This window comes from Hibiscus syriacus, unplaced genomic scaffold (assembly GCF_006381635.1).
Source record: "Hibiscus syriacus cultivar Baekdansim isolate YM2019G1 unplaced genomic scaffold, ASM638163v2 tig00111372_pilon, whole genome shotgun sequence".
Lineage (NCBI taxonomy): Eukaryota > Viridiplantae > Streptophyta > Magnoliopsida > Malvales > Malvaceae > Hibiscus > Hibiscus syriacus.
In genome coordinates, this window is record NW_024063072.1 from 70,749 (window position 1) to 85,955 (window position 15,207).

Here is a 15,207-nt window from a genome sequence, read left to right on the forward strand (position 1 = left end):
AAAATCGGAAAAAACAGGGGAAAACCGGAAAACCCGCCAATTTTGTTTTTTTTTTTAAATTAAACCAAACGACGTCGTTTGTTAAACGAACCAAGTCAAACTCGAGTATTGCTGAGCTCGACTCGAACTTGAAAAATTTAAAAGTAAGCTCAACTCAATTCAAACTCACGAGCTAAAAATTATGAAGTTTAACTCGAACTCGAAATATAATATTGAAACTTGAACTCGAAAAGGCTTGAACTCAAAAAAAATTTAGAAGCTCGATTGAAGCTTAAAATTCGAGCTTGATTGAAGTGAAAGAATAATTCACTCAATGCTTACCAAAAGGCTCCATGATTTTGAATGCCAAATTACCTCTATTATTTATAGAAGTTAGTTGAGATGATCTTCTATGTTTCTTAGCCATGTGGGATTGTTTTTAAAAAAAAAGATTAAACAAAACAATATCATTTTGTTATGATTTTTTTAGCCCCAAATTTATTTTTTAATTATAGTTATATAATTATATTTATTATTTAATATGTTTTACCTTAAATATTATGTTGTAGTTAATTTGAATCATTTTGTTTCACTTGATTTTATGATTTTTAACTTATATATGTTATAACTTGCTTTGAATATGAATTGTGATATAAAAATTATTTCTTATTAAATATTTTTGGTATTTTTATTTAATTTTTTAAATAATTATGACATCGTCCGGTTCTTCCGACCGGTCGGACCGGTTAAACCAATGAACCGGTAGCATGATCGGTTCGCTAATCGATCCGGTTCTGAAAACCATGGGTTTAACACGCCACATCAATGTTTTGTTACCTCCAAAAATAATTGTTAACAACAAATAAAAGCTTATTTAATCTATAATTCAAACCTTATTGATTTTATGATATAATTAGTGGGATCTACTTTATATAGAAATCTGGTATATATATTGAAATAAAAGACAAGAAGCGAAAATGAAGGTTCTGAATCAGAAATGTGCGCAAATTATTTAATATGCAATCCGGAAGAATCTTACACGAAATGTTATTCCTAGTCTCCTACTTGAAGAAAGCATCAGACAAGAAAGCATCAGACAAGAAAGCATCAGACAAGGAAGCATCTTTAAGTTGAACAATTGTTTTGGTGTGAGCTCCCTTGCCTGCCTCTCCACAGGAAAACATAATACGCAACAGGATCAACATGTCCCATGCTTCATTCTCTCATCCCCTTCCTGCCAACAACATTTGTTCAAGTTCTTCTCTTCGTCTCTCCAATTCCTGCACATCAACACTCAATGACATTATTCTAGTTTCTTTTTCTTTGTTTTGAAAAATCATGAAATCAATACCAAATTGCAAAATCTCCAATATTCATCATCGTGTAAGGTGTCTATTAATAAATATTTAGAGCAATGTTCGCCACTGCCATGTAATTAATGCATTACTTCTTGAACTCACTTAAATAATGTGTTAATGCTAAAAAAACTTTCCTAAAATGATTACTTAATATTCCTTAATTGGTGCTCAATATCCGATCAAAATCACTTGAAATGCACTACAACAATGTGTTTTTACAGCTCATTTGTCAACTTAAGAACACTTTGAGTATAATGTGGTTGGAGAGGTTTAAATCCTTAAAGAGGCATTCACTGTATGACTAGGCTTATAATTGATCAAACAAAAGAATGCAAAAAAAAATCATCAAGACAAGATGTATACCAAAAAGGCCAGATTTAAAGTCTCATAGTTTACCTCCATATCCTTAACTTCTTGTTCCTTGTAATTTCCTTTTCTTTGCGTGAACGTTTGAGAAAGCCAATGCATAAGAGTCCCTGACAAATTATCGATACAATCAAGTAGTAAACATAAACTCAACTCAAGCCACAGCTCTGAACCCTTAACTCCATTCTACCCCAAACTATATTTTTCAAGACATGAAAGTGGATAATAAACCTTAAACCTATATTGCTTCAACTCTTCATTTTTTTTCTTCAACTATCCATGTGCAAGTGTTGGACATATTTTCAGACATAGATGATAATATCCTCCAAATACATGGGAGAAAAAAGAACTTACAAAAGTTAAAACATACCCGTATTCGACACAGACATGTATCCGACACAACACTCACATCCTAATCTGAGTAACATAGCCCTAAATTATAATAACTGTTGAAACAACTAGCCGATAGATAGGCACCATGAAACTAAAACCACACTTAGAACACAAGATTAAAAAAAAGGAAATACTAAATCTGTAGTTCAGTTGAATTATCATAAATCATAATCTTAGCCAGTATTCCTTCAACCTTCCTATCCAATTTAAGTTAGATGGGTCTAAATGAACTTGTAGGACTAGGTTGATTTAGCCTAGAAATTCTCACCGAAACATAAGACGATAGGCTCATTATCTTACCGAAAAAACATATAATAGACCGCAAGCAAGGAACACATAGCTCGCTATGTTCTGAAGAAGTACAAGATCCCGTTGACTCGATGAATATTCAGGGAAAGCTCTCGTCATAACTGCAACACTGAGGCGACTAACAACATATTTAGAAAGAATTTTTTAAAGTGCGATTATTCAACAAAAAATTGTAAAATCAAGTATTATTGCAATCTAGAAATTTGGTATTACAGGGTAAAAAAAAAAGAAAAAAGGAAAAATATTACTGCAAAATAACGCTAAAGCACCGGCAGACCACCAGAAAAGGGTCGGGTCCCTACCTTACTCTGGCGCTCGGAGGCGGTCTCGGCAGCACAGGCTCGCTACCCTCTGGATCTTCATTTCTCGACATTTTTTTCGGTTCACCTATTTCCCTTGGATCTGATAAAATCCCTAATAAATCAAATTAGTGAAACATTCTTGGAATCTCTTGTTCCAAGTCGAAGAAGAAGATTTCAGTGAAGGCTATTTTAGACGACGGGAAGAGAATAATGAAATACCTAAGGAGACGGTGGATAGATATTCCCGGGAATACAATAAAAAATATTATTATTGGTATTAATTTTTTAACTGACACTTGGTAATCTGCCTCCATCCAAACGTGGCTATATTCATCCTGATAAAAAAATTCTTCCTAGGAGTGAATGATACTTAAACCAAAAGGGGCCTTATAAATTAGGGTGAGCAGTACACGATACTACGAAACTTTCTTCGTTAACTCAATTATCATCATTAAATTTTTTTAATTTATCAATTATAACAACGAATTTTAATTTTACATTCAATTATATTATTTCATGGATATTTTGATACTTAAAACGATATTGTTTTAGACAATGAATTTTAAGGGTGCTTTTTAATAATGTCCATTTTTCCAACAAAAAAAAACTTTCGGGGTGCAACATGAATCAAGTGGCTTTCATGGTAAAAGAATTGTTGTTATTTCTTGAGGACTCGGATACGAGCACCATAGATATTAGGGGTGTGAACATTCAATATTGAGAGGTTGAAAGTTATCTTTGAACATATACTGCCTTGTACTTGCCCCATATTAATCAAAAAAAAAATTAAGGGTGTACCGATTTTGCTACTGAACTTTTAAATATTTTTACTTTTTAAAACAACATCGTTCTTGGTATCAATAGTTGTCATCAAAACAACGTCGTTGTGGTGTGACAGGTCGTTCCAGAAACTGTAAACTATATCACCGTTTCGTTACTGACTTAATGACAAAGTGACACAATTAAATGTAAATTAAAGTTCAATTATCAACAGAAAAAGTTTAGTGGTGTATGGTGTAATTTACCTTATAAATTTAAAAAGATTTATTCATTTTCAATATTTATGCAAAAGAACGACCAAGGTGAATAAGGACGTTTTTTTCGAAAAATCACTGGTGATCGGTATATTTACAGATCTAACACCGGTCAGATTATATTTCTCGATCTAACACCCGTAGCAGTAAAGCGCGCCCCATGCCCCGCGCTATACGCTGACATGGGTTACACGTGTGTATAGCGCGGCCCCTAATCCGCGTTATACCTGGTTATCTGACACGTAGGGTATAGTGCGGTATAGGGGGAGCGTTATACCTTTAATTATCCACCCGTTCACACCCCAATCCTCCCTATAAATACCCACATCCTTAATCACTTTCATCACACCAAATTCTCTCAATTTCTCTCAAATACTCTCTCTGTTTAAGGTATATTTTATAATATTTTTAATATTATGTATTTAATTTATTTAAGTATTTTACTTTATTTAATATTTTACTAATATAATTCTTTTGCAAATATATAATAGAAGGCAGTCTACTTCGCTTAGATGGAAATCATATATCTCGACACTTTGCTAATACGGTAACATTTTAACGTTTTAATTTAATTTAAATTATTAGTAATAATTAGTTGATTTATTTAATGCATGATTATTAGATTAAGAATTAATTTTTATAATTATTTATTTTTAGGAGAAGGATCGTGTATTAGATCTTTTTATTAGGAATCTTAAGTTAGTGATACCTAGTTGTGTCTTGTCATATTTAGTAGAGGCTGATTTTGGTTACATAGGTAGATATCAGGGTCACTGTAAGATAGAACCAGACCTTATTTCTGCCTTAGTAGAGCGGTGGAGGCGGAGACCCACACATTCCATCTTCCGTGCGGAGAGTGCACGATCACGCTTGAGGATGTTTCTATGTACCTGGGGCTTCCGGTGGATGGAGATGTGATATCAGGGATAGCTTCCGGTTCTTGGACTACTTTGTGCCGGGAAAATCTAGGACGTGTCCCGGAAAGTTTTATCGGAGGTAGGATACCGTTAAATTGGTTAGATGCCAATTTTTGGGAGTTGAGCGCAGACGCCTCTGAGGATGAGGTTAAGATGTATGCACGAGCATGCATATTGCAGTTGATAGGAGGGTTGATGATGCCAGACAAATCGCGCAACCTAGTTCACTACATGTAGTTGCGACATCTTAGCGACTTTCATCTCGTCGGATCATTCAGTTGGGGCTCAGCAGTTTTGGCTTTGCTGTACAGGGAGATATGTGGAGCCACTGACTACAGGCGTAATGCTATCGGCGGATGTCTCCTATTACTGCAGTCTTGGGCATGGTATCGATTGCCCTTTTTATGTCCCGTTGTGAAGAACCCATTCGTATTTCCACTACTTCTAAGGTAATTATAAAACTGATTTTGTATATTAATAATTTTATACAGCGTATAATAAATTTTTTTCCTTGAATAGGTGGTCTACTGATAGGAAAAATCATCAGGAGCTACATGATGATTTAGAAAAAATTAGGGTGTTAATCGATCAGAAGGCTGGCACACAGGTATAAATTTTAATGTTTAAAAATCGATTTTAGATTATAGTTATATAATTATATTATTATTTTGATAAAAATTATATATTATTTATTTTAGTTTGAATGGGTGCCATATTCTACTGATGATGTGAGGGCGGTGATCCCACCTGAGTTGAGGGATCCATCAGATGTTTGGATGGCGATGGTCCCTCTGATATGTTATGGGACCGTCAAGTGGCACTTCACTGATCGTATGCTCCGGCAGTTTGGTTGTTTTCAACCAATTTCGGAAGCACCTCGCAATATGGACGAGTTGCATAGTTAAGATAGACGCGGCAAGACAGATACATATTGGCTGGTGAGGCATCATGAGTGGGTCGTGTTGTGGGAGGATCGATATCGGCACCTTCCACATAGAGAGCCCATTTTTACTGACTTCTTGATGTATGTTGAGGATTATTATGAGTGGTTCAACAGTAACGGGAAATCGTTTATACTTCCCGAGGATGCACGAGGGCAGACCTTTCCACGACGTCGACAGAGACGTTCACCGACACAACACCATCGTCCCCCGACTCGTGGACGGAGAGAAGGTGCTTCTGGTTCATCCTCAGCTGCACCAGCAGGACCTTCACAGCAGCCACCGCAGCCATTTATGATGCCGCAACCATTTATAATGCCGCAGCCATATATGATGTCGCCATCGCCTTTCCATTACTAGATGCCGCCGCCTTCACCTGGTTTTATGACCCCACCGCCACCACCGTCACAGATGACCCCTCTTGGAGGCTATTATGGGTCTATGTTTGTAGATTCAACTTGGGGTTCATATGCTAGATATTTGGCGGGTTCAGCCTCATCACCCATGGTCGCAGCACAGATACCTCCTGTACAGTTTTCACACTCAGCGATGTCTAGGTTTTCCTAATTTTTGCAGGCCGGTGGGATAGTCAGTCATACACCTCCAGGGTCCTTATTCTATGGAGGTGCTTCATCGTCATCAGCTCCTCATCAACCTAATGTACCTGCTCAGGACGATGACGATGACGACGACGACGATGACAGCGAGGAGTCAGAACTAGTGATACGAAGAAATCCTCCTCGAGACCAACAGCCACCGCCCTGCGGAACACATTCGCGACGCAGGCATCAATATATTTTTTTTTATTATATTTGTATTTACTTTATTTTGTTTAATTGTACTTTTTTATTATTTCTCATTTAATACTTACTTTATTTTGTTAAATTTGTTGGACTTTTTTTTTAATATATTTCAGTTAATTTTGTTTATTACCATTTAATATCAGTTATTGTAATTTGGTTATCATTTACCATTTAATTCTTATTGTAAGTTTGTTGTATTTAAATACCAAATTGTTATTAGTTTGATAAAATTTAATGATTGTGTTCATTTTTTTTATCTTCATCAGCGATTATCGAATGACATTAACTTGAAGTAAATGCAAATTAAAATACAAGAATTATTATTTGATAAACAAATATATCATTTCCTCATCAATTGTTACTTGATGACAATAGAAGTGGACATGTTTTTTTAGTGTGTCCTGGGTTTCTACAATGCCCACATATTCTGTCTTGTCTAGACTTTCTCGAATATTTATATCGCAATGAATTCGATTGGATTTTAGACGACCACGCTCCCTCAATAAACTCGGATTTGGTACAATCGGAAGCCAATCTTGAATCTCATCAGGGTCTTTGTCATTACCTATGGGGGAAACTCAAATTCGTATACCTTAAAAACTTCAGATAGTAGGTATATGGGATCCACAAAATGGTTATAGTCTTGACGTGTATGCGAGCAAGCTGCTATCACATGAGATCATGGATACTTCAGAGCTTGAAAAAACCCGCAGTCGCACGTTCGGTCCCTTAGATTTACTCTTAATGACACAGTTTCAATCCCTTGAAGAGGTCGCGGCAACTCTGTTACACAAAACATTTCATGCCTTCTAGAGAAGCTTGTTACAGACATTCCATTTGATGTTGTAATTTTTTTCTATAGATCTGCAACTAATATAGGGTGATAGACATGACCGCCTTGCATCCAGGTTTGAGCTTGTCCCCCGAGCTTCGCAAAAAGCACCCCAAACGAAAATATGTAGTTTTTACCAAAGTCGCTACAGGTAAGTGACGTGCACCCTTTAAGGTTGAATTGATTGCCTCAGCCAAGTTGGTCGTCATGTGTCCATATCGATATCCACCATCATATGCGTTTGTCCACATTTCTTTATCGATGAGGCTGATGTAATCGTATCCTTCCTCGTTCTTTGCCCGTAAATCTTGAAGCATTGATTCAAACGTTCGAGGAATTAGTTCGTAACCTAATCAAAAAATATATAACTTACTAACTTGTTTTCTTTGCAAAATTAAAATGATAAAAAAATGTATAACTTACTAACTTGCTTTCACTTACCCATGCGCACAATTAATTGACGCTCATTATTATTCTTGTACCTTCTATGATAGTTCGCGGCAATGTGTCAGAGATAATACCTATGTTGGACAAAGGGTAGTTGTCACATTGGACCCAAAGACTCCATTGCTGCTTTGATCCCAACTCCGCGATCTGAAATGACACAAATGTTTTCCCTCGTGATAACATGTGCACGTAAATTTCGGAGGAAAAAAGCCCAAGAATCTGTATCTTCTCCTTCGACAAGAGCAAAAGCAACTAGAAGAATGTTGTGATTGTCATCTTGGACAACTGCCAATAATAAAACTTGCTTGTATTTTTCATACAAGAAAGTCCCGTCGATCTGGACCACAGGCTTGCAGTATTTGGCAACATTAACGCACTGTGGGTAACTCCAAAAAACCCGGTAGAATTGGCTTCGATCGCGAAGAACTCGATCATTATGGTATGCATAGGAGGTTTCAAAGTCCACAATTGTCCCAGGATTCAACGCCCGCACCAGCCTAAACCAACCTGGAAGTTCGTTGTAAGATGCATCCCATTCGCCATGAAGTTTGACAATGTCATTTTATTTTGCCAACCAAGCTTTTTTATAGGAGACAGTGTACCCATACTACGATTGTATAGCTGAAATTAACACTGCAACAGATATATGAGAGCTTGCTTTTACCATGTGCATGATGACTTGGCATATCATTTCAGAGTCCAAGTTGGGATGATCTTGGTTGACCCCTCCAGCACAACATGTGTGAGGACCGGTGTATACTGTTAGTTCCCATATGTTGTTTTTCCTCTTCATTTTCAATACGATAACCATCCAATTGCATCCGTTTTCGCGTCGGGCACAGTAGCATACATATTTTTCGGTCGTCGATCGGTTGACTCTGGACTGAACAGAATTACGGATATTGTAATTTTTGATAGCCATCATCGCTTCTTCTTTGCTTGAAAACTCCATGCCTAAAGATAACTCACCATTATTTATTGATGAGTAATATTCATAGTCACCGAGATGAGGCATATCCGTAAATTATGGCCCGTACATTGCACCATAATCAGCTTCATACATGTGTGGAGGAGGGTCAGTTTGTGTCATATTTCCTGGAACTTCATCTACATCATCATCATCGGAGTTGAATTGCGGTGATTCTGGGTGAATGAATAGTCCGGTCTCAGCACCATCCGCACCAGGCTCACGAAGCGATTCTTCTGGTGGAGATGATGGTTCCTCCATGCACTCCACATTTAGGTCGAAGAACCTACTACTTGCATGTCTTCCCCTTGAACTAGAAGGCATATCGACATTGACATCGAAAAAGCTCGTAGTCGAATGCCCCCTGGAGCTTGAAGCCATCGTGTCAAATGGAAACTGTACAGATTGTTGCGTCGATGACATCTACATATTAAGGTCAAAGAAATTTGCAGATGAATATCTTCCCCTTGAATTGGACGCGGTGTTGCCATACGGGTTGTTCATGAACCCACCTCGGTACATATCGTAAGGAGTTGCGGATAAATGTCTCCCCATTATGACATTAAAATCATTACACATTACTGTAGTCAGTTGTCGAACAGTACGTACTTGAACAAAATGTGCATACATCTCAATAGCGGCGTCTGAATAATTACTTTGAGCTTCAACCATCATTTGAACAATATCATTGTTCGAAAGTTCGAACGTTGTATAAGTTAATGGCAACAATGATGTTGGAAATCTGTACTGCAACGACGACATTCTTCTACTACTTCCAACATGAATCTTCCTCGAAATCTTCGTTATCAGCTCTTCAAGAGTTATGTTTCTCTTGAATGATATTTTAACACGCTCATTTGATACGAAAACAACGCCGGTTTCATCTTCTCGAATTTCACCATCATAATAAACAATAGCTGAAAGTCGTGCCATTCTTTGAGTTTAAAAGTGCGACAATATTATATCTGCAAAAAAAAAATAACTGAAACAAACATGATTAAATAAATTATATATGAACGAAAATATAACACAATAAATTTTTTACACATCAACGTAAATAATTTAAATAATATAATTTTATATTATTCCTGCACCGCAAAACTATTTCGACGTATGCTCCCGCTTTTCAATTTTACAAACATAAAAATTAATTGAAAATAATTAGTATAATATTTTTCAAATAATGATAATAAACAATAAGTATAATTAAAAAATTATAACAAAATTACCTTATAACGAAAAATCGCACGAACTTCTAAATCAAATATGAGAAGATTGCCAGAATTATCGTTGACGGAATTGTTGTATTAATTTATAAGTTGAGAGGAGAGATGCGAGGAGATGTGAGAAATTTAACCGACGGAGGAGTGTATTTATAACCATATAAGGCGCGGTACCTGCACCGCGCTATATGTAATTATTCAGATAAAAGATATAACGCGGATCAGAGATCACATTAAATATAATTCACCCCTATGTAGCGTATAACGCGTCCCCTGATCCGCGCTATACCCCTACGTGGCATATAGCGCGGATTAGGGGCGCGCTATACACACGTGTAACCCATGTCAGCGTGCGCGGTACAGGGGCGCACTATATCCCACGTGACGCCAAATCAACATATAACGCGATTCAAAATGCACGCTTTACTACTACGTGTGTTAGATCAAATAAATATACCGATCACTGATGATTTTTCAATAAATACACCGTGAATAAGAGTCGCAACTGTTGTTGGGCATCAATTCGCCTCCATTGTCATCCTAGTCGAAATCCCCAAGTGTCGGATCATCTTCAACCCCAATCGGAGAACATTCAGATACTCACCTCACTCGAAAATCTTCAAAAATTCACAGTAAACGAAAGCGAACCCCAAACTTCACTGCTTGCTTCCACTCTTTTATTTCTTTCCTGCCTTTGATTCTATTTATCATACAATTCCAATCTCAGCAAAACCCAAACGAGAAAGACACTCTGGTTCGAGCGTTTGCTGTCCCCAAAGAGTCTCTGTTTACAGAGATCGGAGGAGAAAGATATCCGCTTATCACGAAATGATAACTCGGTCTAAACTCGTTGAGCAACTCAGAGATTACCAGATCCGATCTCAAAACACCTACCCTGCTCTTATCTTTTTCTCTCCCAAACCCCATATCCTTTCCTGGTACGTTTTTCTTTTTATCTTCTTTTTCGTTTTCGTTTATTTATTTTTTATAAATATTTTTAAAGTGTACATTTTGCAATTTTATTGTATGTTTCAGTACACGAGTGCTTGTTTGATTGATTTGTAATCAGAAAGACAAAACTTTTTTCTTTTCATCTGTCTTGATAAAGAGAGTAGTTTATGAAAACTATTTACTTTTTATGAACTTGGAGAACAATTGAATTTTAAATACTGAGAAATTGGTATTGTTCCAACTTCAATTATCATATTGCTGGTTAATAGCTAATTTTGATTTGAAGAAATTGAGAAATTTTGCAAATTAAGCTTCTAAGATGGTTCATTGTCTAGAAAGTTATTGTGCTCTATTCAGCAATTGGATAGATTAATATGTTCTCAAATTCATTGTTCTCGCTTTTAACTTGAAACAGACTCTTGACTCTTGTTTTGAAGTTTAGTGTTTTATCCAAAGGTTGGTAATGAAGTTGCAATAGCTGAGTGTGATGAAGTTGTAAGAGTTGAGTCATAAAATGACCAAAGAATGGCTTTTAAGTTAATCATCTTGAAGTGTTTTTTTTGGAAGAGATTTAACTTTTGAGAATTTGGAGTTGTCTAGCTAGGTTGACTAAAAATTTTCTCTTAACATTCAAAACAATATCCAAAATTACTGTTTTTGTGAAGTAATAAGATGATCATTGCATGTAATTTCATCAAGCTTTTAACATTGTGAAAGAATCATTGTTTTGTCGCCGTCTATTGATGAATTCCATGCAATTGAATGAGGACTCAAAGAGTGTTAGGTCATTTCTAGTTATTGTGCTTTTATCTTCTAAATTTTAACTGAGTCACAAGAGTTTCAGTTGTCACAGATGTAAATTGTTATCTTTATTAAGCATATATCAATTGGGTTTTGCCTCTTTCACTGGTGAAAAACAACTGAATAATAGATCAGAAAAAAACTAGACATGCTTACATTGTTGCTAGTGAAATATATGGGAGGAATAAACATAGCAATTTGCAAAATCTAGATGTGGGGCAATGATTAGTTTGAAGATAGTCGAAACGGGTCACCTGGATTTCTGTTGAGAACACTAGTCTTTTTTGATGATCTCTCAATCCCAAAACATACAATTCATTGCTTAATCTTACACATTGTCCTCATCTTTGTCGGATTTCATCATTGATATGAAAGTATTGTCGTTGTCGTCTGAGATATATTGATTATCCTCATCCCTAGAAAAACGAGTTCATGTTATTCAGACAAAAATTCCTTATGTGAACATTGTAACATATCATGTCTCCTTTTAGCATTTCTCTTGCCTTACTTTGGTTGTAAAATGAACTTTTACATGTTCTTGATGTGATTCTGTTCGCTTTGTGCAGGGCAGATGAAGCCGTGGCTATTTTTTGTGCTTTCGTATTTAGTGTGTTAGTTATATTGTCCTATTTGTCGCTTTATTTTCGTCACTTCTGGCTTTCCTCGATCACTATATGCCTTGGTATATTTCTTCCAATATGCTTGAGAGGTTATAGGCAGGCTCTGGTCAAGAAGAGGGAGAGAAAATTTCTATTACCCTTGTCCATGTGAGCCTTTTGTGGCACTGAGTTTGATTCATCATATGAGCTGCCCCTGGATGGCTTTTTACCCGTTTCTGCGAACGGGGCACATTCGAACATCCTGTAAATTGAACTTGGTCAGTAAAGACTGCTGCTTGGCTGCTTTTAAAGTAGACGGTACAACTTCACACCACCCTACATGAAGCCCATGCAGACACTTGGAATCTGTAACATTTCACAGTTCTTTGTACAAAGAAACAAACAATATGCCTATAATATGAGAGCATTGAAGAAGAAAAGAAACCATTTTTAGATTGAATCGGCAATGAAGAAATAACTCCATATTTTCAGGCTTTCAGCCAATATAACTTGAACCCACGAATGGCTGTGTCATTGGATGAGTAGTTTGTCAATAACTTCATACTGTCAGTGTTGAAAAAATTTGTCTTCAACCAGTGGCTCTGCAGCAATGGGCGATGAAGGATCCACTTCGAATGTAAGGGTTAACAGGTCCCTCTCCTTGACATCTGTAGTAAGATCGTAACTTTGGATGTCACGTTATATTCTTTATACCATATAACTTTAATTGGTATATTGTTTATACTATTAAATTTTCAATTGCTTTAATATAATATCTTCTGTTATATCATGAATTCCTTAAAATTCAAAGGGTGTGATAAGATGGATAAAATTATATCGTTTTGGTGTGATTATTAATACTTAGAAAAATATAATTTAGCATTAAACTACATGTGTGTATTGATTTTATCATTGAATTTTTAAATAATTTACTTTTTAATATTATATTTTCTCGATTGTTGCTGACAGTGAATCTGTTAATATTACTCATTGACTTTTGTGGCAAGATAGATATAAAAAATTTCTCATTTCATTTTTTTTCAAGATTGATTTTTTACAAAATCCATCTAATACCGATGAAATTAAAATAAAAAACCACCAAGGTTCTTGGAGGCTTGTCAAATTTAAAAAAATTGAGGTACTGATTTAAAAATAAAAATAAATTTGAAAAGATCAATAATATATTTTAAAACTAATCTAATCAGAAGAGATTGAAATATTCATACGTTAAATTATTGTATAGATTTTTATCAATTTTAAATAAATTTTGTAAAAAAAATCAATTTGATAAAAATATATGAATAATTGTGTATTAATCTTAAGGGCAACGATAAAAATTATAACATATATAATGAAGAAGGTCCATGATACAATTCTTCTATTTCAATTTTTTTTCTTCCATAATCGTTGACATGATCACTGATGGGTGTCAAAATCTTAGAGGCCTAGGAATAGCGGCAACCTGCGTTGCCGTGAAAGCCTTTTGGTTGTCCCTCGTCGATTGGTAGGCCTCGTCATCCACCGAACCAAACTTTTAACCCAGGCGGTGGGAGAACACAGAACCTTCGTTCCACTCCACACGTGTCCATCAACATTTTACACGTGTCTTCAACTTAACAGAGGCACGAGGTTTCAAGTATCCTCTCAAACCCTTCCTTAAATTTCACAACTCGAATGATCAGCAGGGCAAAATGAATGCAATCCGATCAATTCGAGGTCAGCTACCTTCAGTTTTCACCCCATCTCTTCAATCTTCTCTAAGCCACCACAGAAGCTCGTTCATCAGCTTCAGGCCTACCATCACCACAAGCTGTTCTTCCAAGCAACCAGGAAACATGGACCGGAAAGACGAAAACCCTATAGAAAAACCCGGGTTAGTATCAACCAACATCATTCAATCAAAGATTATGGTTTAAATGGTTTCTTTCTTGAAGCTCCGAATTGTGTGTTTTAAAGGGATGTGATGTCTGATTCATTTGGAGAGGGATATGCCACTAGATCAGATGAAGAAGGATTCGGGGGGACTTATGGAGGGAACGATAGTTTATCTGATAAAAGAACAGGGAATGAGATCCATTCAAATCATCCAGGTAAATTTATTTCAAGGCTCAGCCACTAATTTGATTCTTCTTTCTTGTGTGTTTTTAATGGAAACGAGTTTTGATTTTGTTTGTGCATGGAGATTATGACAAGACTCAGGGGAGTGAAGTGAAGGAGAAGGAGAAATCCAGGCATCAAACTCACGTACCCAATTAACTCAAGGGGAAGGGAAGATGTAATAGTAGTCATGAATTTCTATTATGTTTTAAGCAAAAATATTTCACTTTCTGTTTAGATTTACTCTTTAATCTTTCTTTATATGTACATTAATGGCCTGTGGCCCATAAAATCTTCACGCTATATGTACATTAATATATATTACCAAATTAGAGGCCATTTATCATAATATTATAATTTGAAAAATTAATTTTTAAATTAATATTTTTATTAAATTTTAAAATAATATCCTTTTATTTTATGTAGGGCAAAGGAAACTAAAGGAAAATAATATATTAATTAATCAAAAAATAATATTATACTAAAAATATGATAAATGTTGAAGATTTATGAAAAGTGCAGTACACATCAACGATGTGTTAACGTCAATACAAATCAAACATTTTAGTGACAATACATATATGAATCTCGTTCTCAATCATTTAATAATTATATACTTGTATTTAAAAAGTAATTATTCAAATAATGTGAGATTTATTATAGATTTGGTAATTCAAAAGTTTATAACATTTATTAAAGTTGATATACATGCGTTTCTATCAAATGTAACAAACAAAAGGTGGCGATTGAGATTCATTATTTCAAAAGAATATTTCTGTGCATTATATTTCACATCGAGAGGAGAAAAATATAGATGGGGATCAATCTTCTTCACCTATACAGTGGATCAATCTTATTCTCCACCTTGAAATCATGTCGTGGTGGAGG

General features: G+C 35.6%; 2 protein-coding genes and 1 long non-coding RNA gene across 3 annotated transcripts; 2 read left to right on the top strand and 1 right to left on the bottom strand.

Annotated features, from left to right (window-relative positions):
- Positions 1-1,040: 1,040 nt before the first annotated feature.
- On the bottom strand, positions 1,041-2,942 carry LOC120159747. Its single transcript, XM_039170313.1, has 5 exons — positions 2,708-2,942; positions 2,397-2,514; positions 1,734-1,813; positions 1,183-1,259; positions 1,041-1,141 (listed from the first exon to the last, which is right to left on the bottom strand). Exons 1-5 carry the CDS (start codon positions 2,776-2,778, stop codon positions 1,041-1,043), a joined length of 447 nt encoding a protein of 148 aa, XP_039026244.1. The 5' UTR covers positions 2,779-2,942.
- A 7,451-nt stretch (positions 2,943-10,393) lies between these two features.
- Positions 10,394-12,682, top strand: LOC120159728. Its single transcript, XR_005519381.1, has 2 exons — positions 10,394-10,809; positions 12,190-12,682. It is a non-coding gene; the product is annotated as an uncharacterized LOC120159728 (long non-coding RNA).
- A 1,101-nt stretch (positions 12,683-13,783) lies between these two features.
- Positions 13,784-14,600, top strand: LOC120159727. The gene is made up of 3 exons (XM_039170287.1): positions 13,784-14,095; positions 14,179-14,312; positions 14,405-14,600. The coding sequence occupies exons 1-3, from the start codon at positions 13,914-13,916 to the stop codon at positions 14,476-14,478; spliced, it is 390 nt and encodes a 129-aa protein (XP_039026218.1). The 5' UTR covers positions 13,784-13,913; the 3' UTR covers positions 14,479-14,600.
- Positions 14,601-15,207: the final 607 nt, after the last annotated feature.

Excerpts from the sequence above, each read along its gene's own strand:
- LOC120159747 (XM_039170313.1), bottom strand. The coding sequence starts at position 2,778 with ATGTCGAGAAATGAAGATCCAGAGGGTAGCGAGCCTGTGCTGCCGAGA. Across the intron at positions 1,814-2,396 it reads GTCTATTATATGTTTTTTCG|GGACTCTTATGCATTGGCTT; the intron begins GTAAGATAATGA and ends ATAATTTGTCAG. Across the intron at positions 1,142-1,182 it reads GAGAATGAAGCATGGGACAT|GCAAGGGAGCTCACACCAAA; the intron begins GTTGATCCTGTT and ends GTGGAGAGGCAG.
- LOC120159727 (XM_039170287.1), top strand. The coding sequence starts at position 13,914 with ATGAATGCAATCCGATCAATTCGAGGTCAGCTACCTTCAGTTTTCACC. Across the intron at positions 14,096-14,178 it reads AACCCTATAGAAAAACCCGG|GGATGTGATGTCTGATTCAT; the intron begins GTTAGTATCAAC and ends TGTGTTTTAAAG. Across the intron at positions 14,313-14,404 it reads GATCCATTCAAATCATCCAG|ATTATGACAAGACTCAGGGG; the intron begins GTAAATTTATTT and ends TTGTGCATGGAG.